Source organism: Neopelma chrysocephalum, unplaced genomic scaffold (genome assembly GCF_003984885.1).
Source record: "Neopelma chrysocephalum unplaced genomic scaffold, ASM398488v2 Primary Assembly neopelma1_138, whole genome shotgun sequence".
In the NCBI taxonomy this organism is placed as follows: Eukaryota; Metazoa; Chordata; class Aves; order Passeriformes; family Pipridae; genus Neopelma; species Neopelma chrysocephalum.
The window spans coordinates 4,016,250-4,038,295 of NW_020897800.1; the positions used below are offsets into that span (position 1 = coordinate 4,016,250).

Here is a 22,046-nt window from a genome sequence, read left to right on the forward strand (position 1 = left end):
CTGGGAGAGGTCACTGACTGATCACCATCACAGGCAAAACAGACTCAAAGTGGGGATATTAATTAAATTTATCACTAAAAGGGTCAGTGCAAAAGAGTGAGAAGTAAAATAATCTTAAAAACACCTTCCCCCCCACCTCTCCTTCCTTCCAGGTTCTCCCTCCTCCCCCCCAGCGGTGCAGGGAGATGGGAATGGGGGTTACAGTCAGTTGATGTTTCTGCTGCTGTCAGGGAGAGGAGTTGGAGTCCTTCCCCTGCTCCCGTGGGGTCCCTGCCATGGGAGACAGTTCTTCATGAACTTCTCCAGTGTGAGTCCATCCCACAGGCAACAGTTCTTCACACAATGCTGCAACGTGAGTCACTTCTCCACGGGGTGCAGCCCTTCAGGCTCAGGCTGTTCCAGTGTGGGTCCCCCAGAGGGCCACAAGTCCTACGAGGGAAAAACCAGCGTGGGCTCCTCTCTCCATGGGCTGCAGGTCCCTGCCAGGACCCTCCGCCATCCTGGGCCTCCCATGGGGTCACTGCCTCTTTCAGGCACCCCCTTGCTCTGGTGTGGGCTCCCCCAGGGGCTGCAGGGGGGTCTCTGCACCCCTGATGCTCCCCCATGGGCTGCAGGGGCACAACTGTCCCACCATGGGCTGCACCATGGGCTGCAGGGGCCCAGAGCACCTCCTCCCCCTCCTTCTGCACTGGCCTTGGTGCCTACATTGTTGTTCCCATGCTCTCACTCTGCTCTTCCCTGGCTGGAATTTTCTCTGTGCAACAACCTTCTGTTCTGAAGCACGTTATCTCAGAGGCATCACTGTCATTCCTGATTGCCTTGGCCTTGGCCAGCAGCAGGAAGCCCATCCTGGAGCTTCTAGCAGCTTCTAACAGAAGCCACCCCTGTAGCCCCCCCCCACTGCCAAAACCTGGCTGGAGAAACCCACTGCAACACCAGTGTTGCAGCATCACCTTCTCCTTTACACTTGGTGTTTAAGATGATGAGGGATCAGGAGGGCACAGGTCTCTCCCTCACAGGCATCTCATGTGAGCTTGCAGAAGGAAATCCCTGTTTCCTGTGCTGTGTTTTGTCCTTAGGGCAGCATCCCTGAGCACACTGGCCATCCTGAACTCTGCCAGGAAGGCCATAGAAGACAGGAGCAAGCAACGCAGCAGGAGTGTTGGGAGGAGTTTATCAGCTGCATCAAGCACAGCAGGCAGCAAGCAGGGTAGGAACATTGCTGCAAACTGCTCTGGATCTGGTTCTACACAGATCTGGTTAGGCCCTTGAGTCTTGAAAGTGTTTCTGTTCTTAATTATTTCTTTCTTGTTTTTAGTGTCCTTTCAAAACCTGAACCAACAGTCCTCTGGAGACAACGTGGCCATGGCAGGCCGTGCCATCAGCACCCCAGAGCGTGAGTACAACCCAGGGAGCCCTTCCCAAACTGGGCTGAGCACTCCTCCTCTGAGAGAGGTGTCAGTGCAGAGCTCCCCTAAAGGGCTGAGAAAACCAGCCATTGATAGCTGTAGATTATTTGTTTATCTGAGGGGTTGTAGTAAAGAAGAACCATTCTGAATCTGATGGTTTCAGCTGAATGATGCCCATGGGAAAGGACAGTCCAGTAGTCCCCATGTGCATGTCACAGGGTATCAGAGCATTGGGTCAGGGCAGGAGAGAATTTATTTTGGGATGCTGAAGTAACAGAGCCACTGCCCTTTCTTCCTTCATCAGCTCTGGAGTGCTGAGGAGGAATGTTGTTGTGGTTCCTTACCAGCACTGCCCAAAGTGTGCAAGACTGCACAATTGCTCTCCTTGCCTCTGGAAGCAGAGCTGAGTATTTTTAGGGTGAATTACAGGACCTGCTGCAGAGGGAAATCCTCAAGGTCTGGCTCTTTTCAGGGGTTCCTGTTGTCCAAACAGGATCTGGGGTGAGCTACAACCTGCTTCTGGAGCAGGCAGTGGGCTGAGACAAGTGCAGGAGAACACAGAGATCTGCCCAAAGGGATTAACAACCTGCACAGTAATTAAGTGTGTGTGTTCCACACTGAGAGAGAACTGAGCTGAGCACTGGAGAAGGAATGATTTGGTTCTCCTACTGCTGTGAAATGAAAGTAAAAATACATGGAGAGGAATCCGATAGACAAATTGGGATTGTCTGCTGTGCTTATGTCCAGCTGAACTGCCTTCTCACAGGACCTGACCATCCAAAGGCAGGTTTTGTTGGAATGCTTTCTGACAGCCCTGCAAGCACAAGAGGCAGTTATAGTAAAACACAAATGGAGCTGAGTTCCAGCAGGAGATTCCCTTCCTTGCTGTCAGTTTTAGGGCATCTCTGCTGTGGTGTGAGCTGTGTGATGAACACCCTCACGTGCTCTGGGGAGAGCTCCACATGAGCTGGGTGTGTGACAGGCCAGCTCTCACTGGGCTTTGGGGGTTGCTGTGGGGAGGGTCTGGCATTCCCAGACAGAGCTGTCTGAGCTGTCTCTGCCTGTGTCTGCCCCCCCCCTGCCCTGCACACACACAGCAGAGCAGACATGGAGCCAATAAGGCAGGCTGGGAGTACCTGACAGCCGTGAGTGGGCAGGAGCAAACCAGTGGTGTGCATCCACTGGAAAATCTGATCCCGCTCTTCCCTCTGTGCTCAGAGTTGTCTGCCCCGATGTTTCTCTTTGCCTGAGCAACAAGCAATGATCTTTGTGCAAAAAAAACCCAAAAACTTGGGGATGTGTTTTTTAGAGAGCAGAATTCTTCAAGCACCACGTCCCTGGAAGCCTGCATGGCTGTTTCTCTTAAGCACCATATGGTGAAAAAAAAGAGGAAAAATGTTAATCTGCAGTGGTACTAGGGCTGAATTCCTGCTTTGCTTGGAGGCAGCATGTGTCCTTCAGCAGGGAGACAAACTGTACAGAGCAGGATCATCACTTCAGTTGGCGTGTGTTGAGCCATCTGTATGGTGGCGCTGGGTCTCACAGGCTGGGAGACAATCAGAATAAAACATGTTCATTACTCTGGTAGATGATTCTAAAAGTATTGGACATGCAGTTCTTTGTAAACACTTTTGTGCTTGAGAAGTTGGGAGCAGCTGTCCCTCCTCTTTGCCTTACTCAGCTGTTCTGGCTGTCTCTCTCTTCCCTTCTGTCTTTGGGACTCAGCTCCTGCCTGTTATTTGAAGAAGTGGGTCTGGGTGAGTGGGGATTGTACATAAACGTGTTGTGAAGATACCACCTTCCTATTCTGCGTGGGAAACCCTGCTTGATACTTCTTTGCCCCCCCCCTTCCTTGCCCCCCCCCTTCCTTGCCCCCCCCTTTCTTTGCCCCCCATAAATGTCTCATTACCAAGGTGAATTGTTCAGGCACGCACTGCACAAAGTCAGGACACTGACACAGACCATTCCTGAGAGATGCAGAGAAGAGCTAAGGCAGATGGATCAAGTTGGATTTCCACTCTAAGCTTCAGTGATTCCCTTCCAGGACAGGGCAGGAGTTAAAGAGCAAACCCAGTTAAAGCTGTAAAGAGAAGTCCTTTTAGCTGAGTTTTCAACTCCTGCCCTATGAAGCACTTCCTACCTTAATTCCTTGTGAAAGGTTCTGGGAAACATGAGCATAAAACAGAGCATTGAGTTAAGTAAAATCTGAATATTGTGACATCTCTCCTGAGATAAATGACAGGAAAGAGACAGCTGACAACTAGGGCCTATTGAGGCAAGCTAAATTCTACCCAGCTCCCTTGTCAAGTGATTCCTCTTGTCTGGCTTCAGGCAGCTCCTCATGGAACATGCTCAGGTCCTTTGGCTGTTTCCAGGGGCCCCAAATTCTGCCTTGACCAGGCAGAGCAACTGGTGTGGGTCGAACGTGTTGCTGTGAAAGATGGCAAAGCTTCAGTGGGAGGTGTGGCTCTCCCTCCAGGGCAGGACAAGGAGGCACACCATCCCATATTTAAGGAATTTCCTACTCCCAGGAAAGCTGGAATGGGAAGCTGATGTGCATCAGTGGCCCATCAGACTCAACACAGAGGCTGGATGGGAGGCACTGAGGTCTAGTGGGCTGAAAATAGATATATCTATTTTATACCTATATATTATATATCTTCTATATCTACATATTATATATCTTCTATATCTACATATTATATATCTTTTATATCTACATATTATATATAATATAGATTATATATGATATTATATATAGTGTATATATATTATATATATTATATAGGTACAAAATAGATATATAATATATAGGTATAAAATAGATATATATCTGTATGTGTGTGTTTGTGTGTGTGTTTGCAATTAACTGGATTTACTTACTCTGTGACACTTAAGGTTTCCACGGCAGCATGCCTTGCCCTCTGGCTGTGTCACAAGCTGACTGTTAATATGTTCTTGCCTTTTTCTTTATTTTTCCAGAGACCATTAATGACCTGACTTTTGGGGCTGGGGTCAGTTGCATCAGCTTGACGCACACACCCGATTCAGCTCCAGGCAAGTCATCTCTGGGATTCCAACTTGAGGGAAGTGTGTGTGGGGGGAAAAAATCCACCAAATGATCAAATCTGTGGCATTTTTTAAAATATGAAAATGTGTGTGTTCCTTGCAGAGATCAAAGAGGATGAGGATAAGCCGACTGATATTATCTGTTTGACATCGCTGGAGAACCTGTAAGTTCAGCACAGAAATTGCAGGGAGAAAGGGGCTGGTCGAGGGCTTGGGAATAAATGGTGGTTCTGCTTCCTTCTTCCAGCCCATCCCGGCCTCGGGAGTGGAAAGTGGAATCCCCAGCCAGGAGAAGGAGCAGCCAGCACGTCCCTCTGCGCCGCTCCCAGCGCAGAACCCCCCGGAAACCAGACAACTGAGCCTTTCACTGGGCCTGTGCTCAGCATCACCACGTGCCTGAAGCCTTCCCCCCTGCAATTATAAACTGGGAACACATGGCCTTCCTTATCTATCTATTCTTAGCTGGCTTTTCCACAGAACTGCCCAGAATATGGGCAGACAAAGCCTGCATTAGCACATGTATGGATTATAAGCTGCTGCTCCTGACACAGCTCGCTGGAGGGCTGGAAAGCTGCAGCATGAAGGGGGGTTTGCTCTTCACTCTCAGGATGTATAATTTGTCCATTTGAAAAAGTGAGGGTACAGTGTTGCTGCAATAAAATGCACTTATCACAGCTTGCTGGGCAGTGAGTGGCTGGGCTTATTCACCCGATCCCTCATGGTCCCTCTTGGTTATATAATAGTTACTTTAATTTGATGAAAAGGTAAAACAGCTTGTCACTGCCACACCCCTAAATCTGGTAATTGCACGCTACATCACCTCTTATTTGTTGTGCAAACTCCTGTGTGTATGAACAGCCTTAATGTTCTTTTTATATGGAATATTTCCATTCCTGAACTATGTTATTTCCAACTATTAGCATTTGATGAAAATAAATGGTTACAGAATTAATTCCGCCCACGCCGTCTCCCCTCTTGTTGAGCTGACAGAGAAATGATTTTTTTTTTTCTATAGATTTCTACAGCCTCTTAAGTCTCTTCTACCACATCATTGGTATCTTGGGCCCTCAGTTCAATTAATAATGTTGGACCCAGCAGCTTTTAAATAGAGAGTCTGATTTATCTACGAGCAGGACATGACTCAAATCACGGTGGGTAAGTCAGAGCTGTGTGCCCTGTGCAGGTAACTTAGAAATGTGCTCTGGAAATGCTGGAATCTGACCATTCCTGAGTCTCCCTGATGCCACACTGAAGTTTTTCTGTGGTTACCTTCTAATGCAGAGCTCAAGCCCTGGATTTCTTTGGAACTTGAGACTGGGATCTGTTTTATTCATGCTGGTTTGTCTTACTCAGGCTTTGCTGCACGAGTGGAAACGGGGGCACTTCCCTCCTGCCCTGGAATCCCATCATTTGCCCTCACTTTCCCTACTCTGTTTTGGAGATCAGAGAAAGCTTCCAGTGAGGTTAAACTTTATTCCCAAAATCAAAGTAAAAACCTGGGAACAGAGGATGTATGGAATGGCCCTGGCTTAAGTGATGGTCAATTATGGCCACATCCATTTATTCCCTACTTTTTCTCCTGCCTTGAATTATCATTTAACCACTCTGAATGGAAAATTGGGATGGTTTATTTCCTACTTTGTGCTTCTGTTGATTTTGTTCTGTCCTCAAGCAGTGTTTGAGACGTGCCCTGAGTGCTTTAATGAGTCTTCTCTAGGGAAGAACCAGGAACACACAAATGTCCAAGAAAAAATTGATTAACAGCAACATACCTTGGACTTTGTCACCTTCATCCCAATACAAATAAGTGCGTGCTCTGACAGGAGAGACTTCCCCTTGTTTCACTGAATTGAAAACAGAAACCTCCCATAATCTGGCTGTTTAAAAACCACGACCAAACCCAAACAAAAACCCCTACAAGAATGCTTTATAGCTTGGTATTTATGTAAAACATTCTTGGCAAAGTTAAACGTAATACATTAGTACAAACCTGAATATTATTCACAACGATACAATGAATTCCATCCATCAGCTCCCACGAGCTGTGTGGGGAGGGGGGGACCACCTCCCCTTCTCTCGTTAGAGATGCCACTGTGCATTTTTAGAACTGAAAATAATGAAGTTTTGATTCTTAGCTTTGCTGGTTTTTCACAGGAAGGCTGCCTGGTGAGACTGTGGATTGTGCTCCCATAGTGCCCAGAGCTACCCTGATTCATCCCTTTCCTCTCTCTCCCTTATTACAGGTATCCTTGCAGCAGCATAGAGAAGGAGCAGTGGATATCCAGAGGGTGCAAAGGAATGTCAGAATGATTAGAGGCAGCAATCAGGACTGGCTGGCTTGGCTGAAGACCTTGTCTTAAGAAGGTAACCAGAGTATAGTTGCAAAAGAGCAGTGGGTAATGCCTGAATTACACAGAGAGCATCTGGTTATTGCTGCCCCATCCTTATTTTTACTTTCATCAGCAGAAGGACAAGTGGAAATGCTTTGTTTAGGCAAAACAAATGCAGCAATGGCATGTCCAGCGAGGGCCTTAGGAAACAAAGCAGAGTAATGCAGAACACTAAAAAATAACACTGACAGTCCAAATCGTCAAGTATCCAAAATACTGTATACAGGAAAAGTTAAGACAACTCAATTTATATTGGAAATACAAGAACACTAAATTATGCTACATTAAAAAACTTCTTAAACCACAGCACAGTTCTAGTGTTGCATCCACATCTTGTATCACCCGTTGCCCTTCAACACCATCAACGTGGATGTTTTCATGTGTTTCCAGCTATTCTCTCTCAAGCCAAAAGAACCAAATTAAATTTTTTTTTTTTTTTCTTTTACCACCTAGAGAAAAGTTTCAACTGACACCTTGAAAGTGCTTTTGTGTCGTGCTTTTTGCTCTCCCAACTCCAGAAACAGTGGCCTTGCCCATGTAGCTTTTAACCTGTCGGGTTGCTGTAGCTGTCACACCGTGTTAGTGCTTTGGGGAACCTGCAGAGGGGCAGCAAACATTGAAGTCACTCTGTCACCTCGTTGGAACTGAATCCAAAATAGCCATCCCTGGATATTTCTTGCAACAACAAAAACAAAAAGTGTTGGTCACTGGCAAGAGAAGTTTTCTATATAAAAAAAAAGTTGATAGCTCCTGCCGTAAATTTACAAAAACTATCCCTGAGTGACTCTGTTCTGTGTCTGGTAAGACCTCTTGTGACAAGGAAATGGCTGAAGCTGGTTTAAGAGGAAAGAGATGCTGTTCCACCTGCAGCTTTTTAATACAGTTTGCACTAATACTGATATGCTCTGACAGTGCCATATTATAGCAACAGTTGAGCTCCTCTCTGTAGCTTCAACAGTAAAAAAATAGCTCCGTTACTTAAACACTGCTGGCATCATGTATTTACACTTTAAATAGAAATGTTACCTTTTTCTGAAGTAATCAAAATAGATCTTTGCAAAAAATTTAGAACGTGGGGTTCTACAAAAGAAACGGAGAAGGTAAAAAAAGCTGGAAGATATCTCAGTACCTTTTATGGCAATCTCAGCCTAGGAAAAGTATTTGGCTTTTAATTTTCCTGAAAGGGATGTCTTAGCACTCGTTCTGTGCCTCCCCTCTAAGCCTCTTTCAGCACGGAAAGACTCAGGAGGCAAGTCTGCTTTGTGCAGATTAGATGGAGGGGTTACCTGCGTGCAATGAGTTCTCTACAAAGCAGGGAACAGAAGCAATCCTGGCCTGGTGGGTCATCATGTTAAATAACAAGAATTAACTTTACACAGGGGCTGAGAACATTAGTGGTGTTCACTGCTGGCTCTTCAGAGACACCCCCCCTGCTCCTGAGCAGTCAGAGTCGAGCACAGGACAATCTTTTACACACAAATGTGTAAAAGTCACCAGCCAGGCCTGGGCAACGAGCTGCTGGGAGGAAAAACCTCCCCTTGCATGGATAAATCTCGCTCTTTGAAGTCCATCTACTGCTGCATCAGCACCTTTTTTTGTCTACTAGTAACACGTACTAGTGATGTCTACTACACGTTTACCTAATGCTGTCCCCCTGGGTGGTTTTGCACATTGTGGCCGTGTCCCTGCAGCACAGATAGAAGGCAATGCCACAAACTTCCACAGCCCAGTCTCTTGGGAAGTATTAAGATGCTCCCTTAGTCCAAGGACAGGTTTAGGTGATCCCGTTGGTATCTCCGGAGGCAGGGGAGACGCGAGTTGGGCAGTGAGGAGTTACTTTAAACTTTGGCAAAGAAAAAAAAGATATACAGATAGCTAGCTATCGAGTTCTTGTGTGTTCCAAACTCTTCCAAGCGCACTTAATTAATCTTTTGCTCTTGCTTTGAGTTCCTGGAGGAGGTATTTTCACACTTGCTTTTGCTGGTTTTGCAGGATTCTTTTGGCGTCCTATATGACGAACGAAGACTTGTGTCTGAAGTCGCCCTGCAACGAAACAGTTTGGGGTGGAGGAAGGATTTAGGAGCTTTCCAGGCAACTTGTCATTCCTGCTGCCCCCAAAAATGTAGATCCAAAGTGTTTATAAATAAGAGCGCTTTTAGGGAGCCCCATCTTCCAGCTGGGAAGGAGAGGGAGGCACCAGTTGCACTGGTGAGTTGCTGCCTCCTCCTCCTCCTGTCCTCACACAGCAAGGCATGGCAGGGGACTTTCCCATTCCCTCCTCAGTATCTCTGCTAATGGGAGAGGCTATTTCTGGTCTTAAGCTTTAGTGATCTACTCAAATCCCAAAATACAAGTTCTCTCGTAAAAAGCATCATGTCCTGCCCACTTAATCCAATGAAACTCATCCCCAGGGGGTCAGGCCACGAGATAACTCAGAGCAGAGCTGCCTCTGATAGCTCCTGGCATCAGTCACTTCAAGCAACTTAAACTGTTCATCATTTCCAAGGAAATGACTCAGCCTTCACCCTTCTGTTTTCCCTGTGTTCTCCAGCCTTGTTTCGGAGTGGAGCCCACTCTGAGAAAGTCTGTGGGCCCCAAAAAAGCGAGTTGTCCTCTGCCCACCCTCCTCCTCCTCTCCTTTTAACAGAGAGATGTTAAATGCAAATCATTTGTTACCTCATCATCTGTCCGGATATAGTTAACGCCATCGGGCTTTGCTGGAGTCTTGTAGCTGAAATAAAGGGGAAAAAAAAAATCTCATTTCTGGGACAGGAAGACTGCAGGATTTTGGAGGGGAGGTGCTGAGAAAGATGGAAATGAGGAGGAGCAGCTGAATGAAAAGCAAGCAGAGAGAAACCCAGTTTGTTTCTCAAATGAGGGCTCTGTGTTTATTCCATCATTTGCCATGACTGGGATTTTTTCTATTTCCCCTTCAGCACAGGGTAAAAAGATTGCTGCCTGTTTCCACAGGGCTCTGCAAAGAGATTAACTGGTTCTTTTCTGGCCTCTCCTGCTCTGGTCCCTGTCACTACCTTTCTGTGCCTCCTGCACTGTTTCCTGTGGCAATTATAAAGTTCATTTCAATCCTTCACTGCCAGATGCCTTCAGCATTTTTCTTAGTTATAAGGAAGCACCACTTGTTTGCAATCCCACAGGAATTCAGGATTTATATACGACTGTCAGGTCCGGTGGATGCCAACCCTCAGCTGCATTTAAATAGGGTATTTGGAGCTTTCTCTGAAAAACAAACCAAACCAGAGAGGAGAAAAAAAAAAAAGACAGGGCTTGTGCTGAAAAGCAACATTTAGCACAGAACAAATCTATCTGGTGAGAATCTTGGGTTTACATATATTATCTCTTCCTCAGACTCTGTAAGGACATTGAGGCTTGTCTCTGATGCTATTGCTGTTGTTTTTAACATTTTAATGTGTGCTGTAAAATGGCTGTTTTTCATCCCAAATTTAGGTTCTCACAACTAGTGAGATTTCCTGTGGAGAGCCTGCTCTGCTGCATACATTCCCTATGCATGTCCTGATGCTTCCAACTAATTGTGCAGTGAGCTCTGATCGTCAAACTGAAGACCTCATTATGCCAGCAGCACATGATCTATTGGAAAAACACCTGTAGGCTTTTAATTGTGCTGGTCCCCCCCCTTCCCATGCAAATTATGAGGATATTAGAGCACAGCTTTCATCCTCTGGCTGGTGTTGGCAGCAAGCACAAGAGCAGCCACACCAAAATTCTCCCTTAAGTGAATACTATCCATCCGTGGAAGTGTTCAAGGGCAGGGTGGATGGAGCTCTGAGCAACCTGGTGTAGTGGAAGGTGTCCCTGTCCATGGCAGGGTGTTGGAACTAGATGATTTTTAAGGTCCTTTCCAACCCAAACCATTCTGTGATGATTCTGTAAGATAAACCTGGACGGTGCAGCGTTTACAGCAGGGAATGAGATGCCTCAAGAACTGGGTTGGCCTGTTGGCTTTGGTAGGGAATTGGGAAGAAATATATCCAAGTCAGGCGTTAAAATTCCAATTTTTGGTGCCCTTCAGCCTCCTCCATGGTGGCTGTGGGTGCAGGGACTTGTCCAAGAACAGCTGGGATCCCATCTTACCTTTCCCCGCTCTCTTTGCCGTTGGCAAAGTATCCCCTCCTGTAGGCACAGCAGATCCCAAAGGTGATGAGCACCAAAACTGCCAGGACCACCAGGACTCCCCCGATTATCCCACCGATATTGAGGTCATCTGGCAAGGAGAGAAGCCACCATCCAGTATTTCTTTAAGGCAGCAGTGACATTCTAGCTTTACATACACTAAAACGACACCTCTCAAATGTTTTAAGCAAACCCCAATAATTCACAGTGAATCCCTGGTTTCAAGACTAAATCTCTTCATGACCTGAACAGTGTTTGAATGTCTTTTAGATTATTTTTCTTCATCCTATATTTGGGGCTATGAGAAAGCAGGAAGGACTTAATGCTCTATGATGCCCCCCTTCATTCCTTGTGGTGATGGCAATTTATTTATGGCGATGTATCAACCAGCATTGATGAAAATTGTACGTAGAGCCACTCACAGACTTCCATCTCCTGCTCCTCACACTTGGCAAAGCCAGCATCATTTGTTGCTATGCAGGAGTAACGTCCTGTGTCACCTTTGTGCACTGCGTGGAAAACCTGCCGAGGAGAAAAGGATAAAGGGAAGGGAGCAGGACATGAGAAACAAAGCACTGTGAGGGCATAAAAACGTATCTAAAAATGTATCTCCCCTAAGCTTCATGGTGAGACATCTTCCCTCTTTCTAAACAGGTAAGTGGCATCAGCAGTGATCAAAATCAATGGACTAGGATGTCCTTCCATCAATCTTCCCTTTCCCAACTCACCCAGATCCTAGACCACCTCACCTTCTTCAAATTATTCCTTCCTCGAAAGCCAGGCAATGTTTCTTTTTCTTTTATAATCAACCTTAAAAATAACCTATCCAGCAAAACAAGCCTTGATGAGTCTGTCAGGGCATTACCAGAGTGCCTGTGGCAGGGTTCAAGGTGTAGGAGGAGTTGTGGGGTTTGGCTTTCGCGTCGGGTGACAAAGGTTCGCTGTTGCGGTACCAGCTGTAAGTGGACTTTGGGAAACCTTCATTCTCGTGGCAGTGAAGAGAGGCTGACTTGCCAACAGGTACAGCTTTAGGCACAGTGCATCTGGGAGTCATGGGTTTCACTGTGGGACGACACAAAGCAGGTGAATGGCACTGGGCTGAGCAGAACTAAGTCATTTCTGACCTACTTTCCATAACCGTGCTAAGAAAGCATCAAAACTTTCTGTTATTTCCAGTTTGGAGACTGGAGAGACCCACGGCCCCTTCTGGTCCCTCTTGCAGAGGTGCCTGGGGTGGGTGTGGTACCTTGGACTGTGAGCTGGATGTTGATCTCGTCGATGGATTTGGTGTCAGAGGGCGCTGCCACCTCGCAGCGATACGTGGCCGTGTCCATCCGGGTGGTGTTCTTGATCACCAGGGATGTTCGGCTCAGGATCTCTGCCCGGGTCACAAAGTCTCCTGATACAGAGGAAAGAGAGAGGGAGAAACCAAGGGAAGTCACACAGGCTCGTTTTGGGCATATAAATTAGGAGGTTGAACTTTGACTCTGGAGTCAAGGGAACAACTTAAAAGGAACTTGATGCTTGAAAGGCCACAAAGGAAAGCAATGCTGCCAACCATGGAAGAGGATGAACTGGAAAGCACCATTCCAAATCTCACAAAGAGTGGCAAAATCCAACTTCCAAGACAGCCTCGGGCCCTGTCTCCTTTGGAAGATTCATTTGGATGTGGCTGTTGGTCCCATTTAAAGTGCTGGAGTAATTCCAGATGGAGTCAGGCCCTACTGGCATTGGAGTTTTCCTACCAAGCCAAGGAGTTTGCTTCTAATCTCGTGCTCCCGGGACGCTGCAGAGCCCTGTGCTGCCTCAGCAGTGGGCACTGACAGCTCAACACACACATCCCTTCTGAAGGGCAGCTGGAGCCCTCGGATGTCACACAGGAGGGGTCAGTGCCTGCTCCTGAGAGCTCAGACACCAGTGACCACGCAGGGCCAGCAGGCTCTGCACGAGGGAAGCTGCAGCATTTGCTTTCCTACCCAAGAAGTATCTTTTTACCTTCTCCAGCTCTCTGTGGCTCCCTATTGTGACCTGTCAATAATGAGGGCAGGGAGGAAAGAACATCCTGCTCCCTCTCCATCCTGCACTTTGACTGCTGGACTCTGTTCCAGAAGAAAGCAGCAAGACAGCCAGAGCTCCTGCCTTTCACAGCCTTGTTTGTTCTCCATTGTGCTGCTTCTGAGGCTGTTTTGGAAATCTAAGAGCAAAGAATCTTCATACCCTGCATTTTATTGTCAAAAAACACGTAAGAGGTTTCTCCGTCTCGGATTTTCTTCCACTCGATCCTGGGATCTGGCGTCACAGTGGATTTAATGATGCAGGACAGCTCAACACCTAGCAGGAGAAATAATGGGAATACAGATTAATAGGAAGCAGCTGTATTTTTGCTCTGCTTTAGGCAGCCTCACTCAGTGTTTTATTAGGAGATACTGCCCACAAAGCAGAGCCTTCCCTTTCATCTGACAAACAGAAACACTGCTGGGTTCCAGGAGCTATTGGGGAAGATGGATTTTGGCCAGCAAAAATAATAGTCAAGCAGCTATCAACTATGGAGAGGAATGAACACACTGTTCCCTGCAGGCTGTGACTTATGGCAAACAAGCCCTGATGACAGGGTGAGCCCACAGCACTGTCCTGCTGCTGCTCTGAGCTGCAGCATGAGTCAGGGAGGCACAATCTCCCTGGGCAGTGTCTGGTGATGCACTGAGACCATGATTCCTGGGGATAAATCCAAAAAACACCCTCCCCTTTGAAGCTGGCACCGGCATCTCATCTGTACAGAACAGGGCACGAGAGGTGGCTTCCCAGAATCCCAGTGCAGGTTTAAGAGGACCAAGATAAAATACAAATCTCCCGACTCCCTCTTCAGTGTATTAATTGCAAGGCAACTGCTTTTCCTTCTTTTGGGATCCAGTTCAACAAAGCACTTAGGCAGACACTTGGCAATGCCAATGGCTCGCAGGGGGCCTCAATAAACCATTTTAAACAGGGTGAAACAAAGACATGCTCTTAGGTACTTCTCTGAATCCCAGGCTCTCTTGGTCCTGCCTCCCACAAGAAACCAAGTACCAATAAGAACTTTCCCCAATTGTTTGGCCTGGTGCAAATCCCCACAGGCAGCACAGCCACTCACTCTGGAATTCCTGCACCACGGGCTGGGTGTTGCTGGATATCAGCTCCACAGCCAAGAGTCTGCAGCCTGGAAAAACAAACAGAAGGTAATAAGAAATAGCACAGCTCATAAATCACCCAGCTAGAAACACGCTGCCTGCTGAGAAATCATCTCTGAGGGCTGGCTTCCCCAGATAAAACCTTTTCCTGGCTACTAACGCTGCTCCAGCAGGACTAAGTTTATTTAGGAGTTGTGGTGTAAATACAGGAAAATATAGTTGTTAGAAGTAGCAATTAAAGAGGAGGATTAACATAATGGCACAAAAGCAGTGACAGCATGAGCCATTTCCTTGTGCCTTGTGCTTATTTAGATGGTAAAAGAACTCTGATAATGCAGGAGTGAAAGTCTTTATTTTGCAAATGAATTTGATGGTCAGGAAAAGGGGGGAAGCAGAGCAACCTCCAGAGATCTGGTCAGTGCCTGGAAATGGAAAGTGCCAGGCCTGGCCCATAACACATGCTGATGACATCTGAAGGGTTTTAACCGTGGTAATGTAAAATGTGAGGTAATAAATCATGAAAGGAGAAGACAGGAGTTCAGCTGTGAGACTCTTTGTACCACCAGCTTGCTTGTTCCCTTCTTGCTCTGAGCACCAACATGTTCCCAATTAGTCCAGTCATTTTCCCTCCTTCATGTGTTATTTTGTTTTGAAAAATCTGCCTCCCATGTCCCTTCTGTTGTTCATTCCACCAGAGCAGGTACCAACAACACTCATATTCTACTGGATACCCAACTCACCAACAGCTCCCCCCTGGAGGGGGAAGGAAACAAGCAGGGAGTGCCTGGAGTGGCACAGGAGGAAGAAAGTGAACCAAACACCTTCACCACAGAGGATATTTTGGGTCTGGGTGTTCTGGCTGTTGCAAAGCCTCTCAATCAGGCTCTGGTGTTCACAAATCACGCTGCTCCAAAGCCCTGTCTCATACAGGAGGAGGCCACACACCTTAATTAGTGCCAAAATAATCAGCTGCAGGGGTCTGCCATGGCCCCTCGTGCAGCTTTGCTGTGCCAAAGCCCATCAGAAGCTCGTGGAAAGGATGGATGGATGCCCACTGACCTGGCTGGGCATCGATCACACAGCAGGTTAAAGATGATGGGAACTGGTGCCTCGGTGACGCGAGATGCAGCTGAAGGTTTGGACTGTCTCAGGCAGAGTAAAACATCATAACAAACATGAATAGAAAGCAGGAAAGGCAGCTGAAGGGAGATGTGGAGAAAGAAATGATCTTGAGCTTCGTGACAAATAGGTGGAAATTCCTGTGCTGGCTTTCAGGGTGGAAAGCTTTTGGAGAGAGACCTTGGCAATGCAGGGGGGAAACTCCTCTGGTGGAGTGGCTCAGTCTAAGAGAGCAAGGCAGCAGTCTGAGAAACACTCAAGAGCTGCACAGGCACTCCCACTGAAAGCTTGAGGACCTTCAACACCTAAAATCCTTCCAGGAATTTTGAAATGTTCCCTGCTGATTCCTGTCCCTCATTGTTTGCTTTCCTCGGAGCCCCGGTGCTGATACCCCGAAGACCACCAGGGAGAGCTGGAGTTTGGCAAGGTTTAGAAGCTGCCTTTGTGTACAGAAATCATTGTTACTCACACAAAAGCCACTGGCTGATGCAAACTAATAGTTGGCCCGGCCAAAACTGCTCTTAGCAGGACCTTTCCACCCTTCCCTCTTCTGCACTGGAGACAGTCATGCAGCATTTGGGATTAATCCAATATTGAGCTAAGATGACAGTGCTCTGGACTGTGGCCTGGACTTTAATATAGATATTTGGGAGAAGTCTCTGTTCATCACAGAATCATGGAATTGTTTGGGTTGGAAGGTACCTTAGAGCTCATCTCATTCCACCCCCTGCCATGGGCAGGGACACCTTCCACTAGCCCAGGTTGCTCCAAGCCCTGTCCAAGCTGGCCTTGGACACTTCCAGGGATGGGGCAGCCACAGCTTCTCTGGGCAGCCTGTGCCAGGGCCTCCCCACCCTCCCAGGGAAGAATTCCTTCCCAACATCCCATCTAAACCTGTTCTCTCTCAGTTTGAATCTGTTCCCCCTTGTCCTGTCACTACATGCTCTTGTAAGAAGCCCTTTGATCCTCTCAGGTGTTCTGTCTGTGATCCTTGCTTTGCTCCCTGGAGAGCATGGACAGATTTCACTGATCCCAGCAAACCCCCAGAGCACTGGAAGTACTTAGTCTCAGAAGACAAGACTTTTGGGAAAACCCTTTCGAAATCTTTGGGTATATTTTCAACAGCAATGTAGGGAACTTCATACAAACAAGGCATTTGGTGGCCTCTGCTGTTCCTGCTTCTGGAACCAAGGGAGAATGAATGGAGAGCCCAGCTCTGAGCACTCAGCTGATCTGAGGAGATGCTGGTTGGCCTCCTGCTCTGGACAGGTGGCTCTGATAAGGAATTTGGCTCAGCTTTCAAAAAGGGGGAAGTTGTAGGCTCTGCTTTCTTCAGAGACAGCACCATCAGGGAACCGAGTTATGGAAACAATTCCCAAGTGATGGGACCCTTCCAAAATCTGCAGAGCACCTGAAGAGCCACAGAAGGCACCTTCCACAGCATCTACCTGGTCTGTGCTACCCTATATATCTTCCTCTTGGAAAAACTAGAGAAAGAAGGAGAGGGAAAGGGTTCCTCGTTCCTTAAAGGAAACTTGTACCAGTTTGGGGTTTGTTATGGATTCTTGCTTACACAACATAATTTTTCAGAAAAACGGTGCCCCATCAAAGAGACATCATGATAACAGTCCTGCTGAGGTACATCTGCTGCAGCTACAATATCAGCTCAGTTGTAGGAGGGGACGGTAAAACCACACTGTTGTGTTGCTCTGAGGGAGTTATGACTCCACAAATGTTCCCTCCAAGACAGTGGGACTCCATCAGCTCCAGCCCCATCTCACTGCTCAGAAATTGTTCACAGCAGGCTTCTTCTCACCCACTAAACACAAGAGATTCAGGTCTATCCCTCAGGCACGAAGCAGGATGACAACAAATTTTAAGGCAGAAGCTGAGTCCTTGGAGACTGTGTGAGAGGTTCTGACATTATTACATGTATTGACCGTGGGCAGAGATCAATGTGGCTGCTTAAATCACTGCTAAGACAGATTTATTCTCCTCTCTGTGGCAGAATGCTGCAAGTAGCATGTTCTAAATTACAAGAAGGCGACAGCAAACCAAAACACAAACCTCAAGTGACCATACAGACTGCAGAGCAGGGGCAGAGTGCCTTAATAGCTCTTCTTAGCATTACTTTTGGGTATCCCTTGTTCTCCAGTCTCCCTGAAGCTGCAGGAATCTGCACCAAGCCAGTGCTCCCCAGATGTCTGTAAATCAGTGCCGGGGTGATCCCTGCTCTGTCCCATCTCCCTGCTGTGGGCAAGGGTTGTCCCTTCGGTGACCACACTTAAGGGTTGCTTTGTTTTGCGTGTTAAATCATCATTAGTGCTTAAGCCACCTTTTAAAAGGAGTGTTCCAAAGGTGTTCCTTTAGGCCTCTTTTAGCCCAGTGCAAATAAGCAGCAAGGGTTTGGTGTTATGTAAATCTCACTCCAAAGGCACCCAGGGTTTGGAGAACAGCAGGAATAGCCATGAATTCCAGTTCCAGAGCAGCATATGTGCCACAGCAGAGGCACCTACCAGATCTCTGTGTTCTACACCCCTGAATTCCTCCCAGATCCGTATGTTCGATATCCCTGAATTCCTACCAGATCTGTATGTGCTGCATCTCCCAATCCCTACCAGATCTCTGTGTGCTGCATCTCCCAAATCCTACCAGATCTGTATGTTCTGCACTCCTGAATACCTACCAGATCTGTATGTGCTAAAGAATCAGCCAGACATATGGTTCAATCCCAAATGTCATCAGTCCTCCAAAATAGAATCCAGGACAAGGCAGTGAAGTCTATAGCATTTTCTTATGGCACTTTTTTTTTTTCAGCTAAAGAGATCCAGCCCATGCTTGTTACTGTGACTCATGTTATCTGAATCATTTTAAAATGCTATACTGAAAAAAAAAGCAGCTTTATAGACAACTTGATGTGTTAAATCTCCTCTCTCTGAACTGTTCAAAGCCAAGCCTGACCTTCCATCTCCTTCCATCCCCGTCTCTGCTTGAAAACTCCAGGCAGAAACTTGAAGAGGGGGTGAAGTGTTCCTGAAGAATTACAGGCAAAGTAAAAGGATGACCAGGAAACAGTTGGGATGAGTTGCTGCCAACAGTCTGTGCTGCAGCATCGCTCGATATCGCGGTTATCTGATACGGTAATTTTAGTTAATGCACTGTCAGGCACAAGCAGTACAAAAACCACGCAGCTGTATTTAAACACCTGCCCACTAAACCAACAAAAATATGCCTTGCTTGAGGTGTCCATCATCACTAAGCCCTTGCTTGATTTGCAATTCAAAGCGTGTCTAAGCCATGTGGGAATGCTGTGATAAACCACATGCCTTGTTAAGCATCTTGGCTCTCCGGGTGGTTACTCAGTGTAGCAGGAGAGCTACTGAGTGAGTGATATGCTGTTAGGTGTTAAAACGTGTTAGATGAACCCTCTGCATGTCAGCACGTTTGTAGCTGCCAGTTTGGAGGTGCCCCTGGAGCATCCATCCCCACCCTGGGAGGGGCAGGGACAAGCATGTCCAGCCCAGGCAGGAGAGCTGTGAGGGGCAGCTGAGCCCAGCACTGTCCCTGCCTCCCAGGGGTTGTGTGTGTGTGCAGGGAGGAAGCTGATGGTGAAATGTGGGGGGAAAACCCCAGAGGAAGAGCGGAGGAAGCCACACAGAGCTGGGCTGGGTAAGACAAGGAAGGGGGAGGCCGGGTTTCTGCCCACAGCTTATTTTGAGGAAATCACCATAAGCCCTTTCAGGAACATCTGACCATCTGCCTCGAAATATCCATCCTTTTGTCTCCCAGGGCTCCAGGCTCTTTATCCCCCCTCCTCTCTATCCCCAGTGTGTCTCTTTGTGATCATACAATGCAACTTGTGCCAGGTGGTGTAGGGCAGACAACACAGCATGGCACAGGAACGAGAGACCAGTGTGTTTGGCATTTTTTGGTTATATTTTTGGGGACTTTTTTTGTCTGTCTTTGGAGCTTCAAGAATAGCTCAAGGGACTTAAATGTACTTGTGATACATAAAGACTGGATTTATAAAGGGTGCATAAACCTTTTGTAGTGCTCAGCCTTAACTTCCAGCCCCGGGGAGCTGGTTGTGTGTTTGCTCTGGCACCCAAGTGGCAGATTCAAAGCCCCTTGAAGCTGAGAGAAGGGAGCTGGTCCAGTGACCTGAGCGAGCTGCAGGCCTTTTTTATTCCATTTTTCCACGGTGTCTCCCTGAGATCAGCAAGCCAAGCCTGGCTCCGGGGTGGGCTGCCCTGCTGGAGAACAATGTAGATGTGCAGCGAGTGATTAGTGAACAAAAGCTTAGGAGTGTCTCCGTCCAAATTAAGTAACAGATGGACCTGGTCTGTGTGGGAGCTGATAACGGTTATAAAAAGGCCATCACCAGACTGTGGCCAGCCCACCCTGGAAAAAACCCACTCAGTCGTAAATCCTCTGTGCTGTTATAGCTGCTTGTGCTGGTAAAGCTTTATTTTTACCAGCTATCATAAACCAGCATGGCTTATTTTAGATGCAGGGCTTGTACTGCTCTGCTAAAAGGGTGCCAGCTCCAAACAGGGGAGATGTGCCCGCCTGGGCAGGGAGCATGAGGCATAATTAACCCAGAGAAGGCAAATGCAACGTTACAGGGCAGGCTCTGGCATTCCACATGGTCCAGGCTTTTGCTTTCCTCCTCTCTTGGGTAGCTGGCTGGTGGCCCTCTCTTCTGAAATGCTGATCACAAGGGTCTGGTGGTCCCAGCAGGACCAGGACCCTGCAGGATGAAGTTGTGTGGAGGAAGGACTGTCAAGCATTTGTGTTCATCTGAAGATGTAATTTGGGATTTTGCTCTTAATTCGCTCTCTTCCTGCTCACCAGCAGAGAAGGTGAGGAGATGCCTGACTTTCAAATAGAGTATGTGCAGTTCTGGAACGAAATCTTAACCTGCTTAAATCTCCTGATTTAAATCTCTTGACTTAAACTGGGACCTTAAAGACCAGTCTGACTGTATTTGCTGCAGAGAAGGCTCATTAGCACCCAGGCCATGCACACAGTCTTTTTTCTCCTCCTTCCTTTTTCTTTCCCTCTCCTTCTTTTCTTTCATTTTCTTTTTGGTCTTTTCCCCTTTTGGACAGGAGGATTTACTGTTCTACCTCCTAATCAGACAGCAGAGCACACCCACCCTCGGGAGTGAAACAGGTTGGTATTGAGGAGATTTGGAGCCCTCTTAGGACAAAAGCCTCTCTGCAAAGCAGCCTCCTCTGCAGCCAAACACTCCCCCTCTCTCCCGTGCAGGGAGGGAAGCGTAGGTGTTGCCTGTGAAGACCACACAGAGCTTTCTGATGGTTTCCCCAAGCTTGGTTTCATCACGTTGGGATGCAGCTGCAGACAGACTGTCTCAAATCACCCATCTGATCAGGGCTTTTGGAGGTAAGAGTTTCACAATCTCTGCTTGCTGTTGTGTTCATGGCATTGCAGCGTGGTTAGAGATCAGGCATTAAGGTCCTACACATCTACACCCTCACAGAAACGACACAGCCCGTTCTCAGGATCAGATCTACACGCCACCCACGCAGCAAATCCTTAGGCCCAGGCTAGGAGAGACACCCTGAGCCGTGCTGCAGAGCTGTATGAGCAGGCAGAGCTCAAAGTTATGGTCTTAGCCCAAGTCTGAGCTCTTGGCTGGACCCGCTGAGCTTGGACCTTGTCCTCCAGCACGTTCTCGTGCTCTGCTCTCCTCGGGGGGGCACAGATGCTTTAGGAGGGAGCAGAGGTGAGCTGGTGGCTGGCAACCTGAGGAGAAAGCTCCCAGGCTGAAGGGCTTAGCACACTGATCCCATTTCATTCAAACAGGTTTTCACCTGTCCCAACAGACGTGGCTGGAGATACGAGCTCCACTAAGGGATCTACACCCTGCTGCCACCAAGGAGAAGATGGACATTTAATATTTTGCAGATGTACAAACCTTGCCCAACACCTTAATCCGTGAATGTCTGGTCCTAGCTCTCCTGTTTTCCCAAGCTCATCCCCTGGTTTCTGGCTCTTCTCCTGGAAAGGACTGACTGTACATGCAAGACGGGAAGGAAGCAATATTTGTGTGGATGACTAATGCCTAATGCTTAAAAGAGATTAAGATGGAAGCAGCAAGAGCTAGAGAGTTTCCAGCATGTCAGATTGCATCTCCTTCTGGAATATATTTCAGGCCATCTTCAGATCTAAGAGAAGATGGAAAGAGTTAGAATTTGGCCCTGAAAATCTGGGATGAAGGGTAATGGAAAGGGACCAGAAAGGAAGCATGAATAAGAAAGTTGTGCGTAAATGAGGCTGTTACTACCAGCCCTTGCATTGCTGAATTACTTCTCCCATTCAAAAAAAAACAACCCAAAAACATGAGGCTGAACTGAAAGTCTTGTTTTCCTTGTGTAATCAACAGGGAACAGGGCATGGAGCTTCTGTGTTGCATTAGATACCACTGACCAGGGGATTAAGTCCTGCCCAGATCATTTCTTATGCCTTGCTGACCTCTGAGGTCAAGCCCCTTACACAGATGACTTGGGCTTCCAGTGCTAGGCTGACTCTCCAGGAGGAAAAAACAAGGGCAGGTGGCCTTGCTGGGTGGCTCTGAGGGATGGCCAGCAGGTAGGAGAGCTTCTAATTACAGCTGCACCAAGGTTTTGGCAAAAACCAGATGAGAAATACAGATTACTTGACCAGGAACGTATCAAACCAGTCACACTGTGCTGAGCACTGGTCTGGCCATTTTCATT

At 47.4% G+C, this 22,046-nt stretch overlaps 2 protein-coding genes across 2 annotated transcripts in view; one reads left to right on the top strand and one right to left on the bottom strand.

The window, feature by feature from the left end:
• The window catches only part of NCAPD3 (non-SMC condensin II complex subunit D3), a 31,052-nt gene extending 25,155 nt beyond the window's left edge, over positions 1 to 5,897 (top strand). The window contains exons 31-35 of the mRNA XM_027699242.1: positions 1,080 to 1,210; positions 1,319 to 1,396; positions 4,392 to 4,466; positions 4,582 to 4,642; positions 4,726 to 5,897. Coding sequence (XP_027555043.1) covers positions 1,080 to 1,210; positions 1,319 to 1,396; positions 4,392 to 4,466; positions 4,582 to 4,642; positions 4,726 to 4,837 — 457 coding nt within the window. The 3' untranslated portion in view covers positions 4,838 to 5,897. The remainder of the gene's footprint in view (positions 1 to 1,079; positions 1,211 to 1,318; positions 1,397 to 4,391; positions 4,467 to 4,581; positions 4,643 to 4,725) is intronic.
• A 504-nt stretch (positions 5,898 to 6,401) lies between these two features.
• The window catches only part of JAM3 (junctional adhesion molecule 3), a 31,469-nt gene continuing 15,824 nt past the window's right edge, over positions 6,402 to 22,046 (bottom strand). Inside the window, exons 2-9 of the mRNA XM_027699355.1 lie at positions 14,148 to 14,213; positions 13,235 to 13,348; positions 12,264 to 12,416; positions 11,883 to 12,079; positions 11,440 to 11,539; positions 10,979 to 11,108; positions 9,545 to 9,599; positions 6,402 to 8,911 (exon numbers count right to left, since the gene is read on the bottom strand). Coding sequence (XP_027555156.1) covers positions 8,876 to 8,911; positions 9,545 to 9,599; positions 10,979 to 11,108; positions 11,440 to 11,539; positions 11,883 to 12,079; positions 12,264 to 12,416; positions 13,235 to 13,348; positions 14,148 to 14,213 — 851 coding nt within the window. The 3' untranslated portion in view covers positions 6,402 to 8,875. The remainder of the gene's footprint in view (positions 8,912 to 9,544; positions 9,600 to 10,978; positions 11,109 to 11,439; positions 11,540 to 11,882; positions 12,080 to 12,263; positions 12,417 to 13,234; positions 13,349 to 14,147; positions 14,214 to 22,046) is intronic.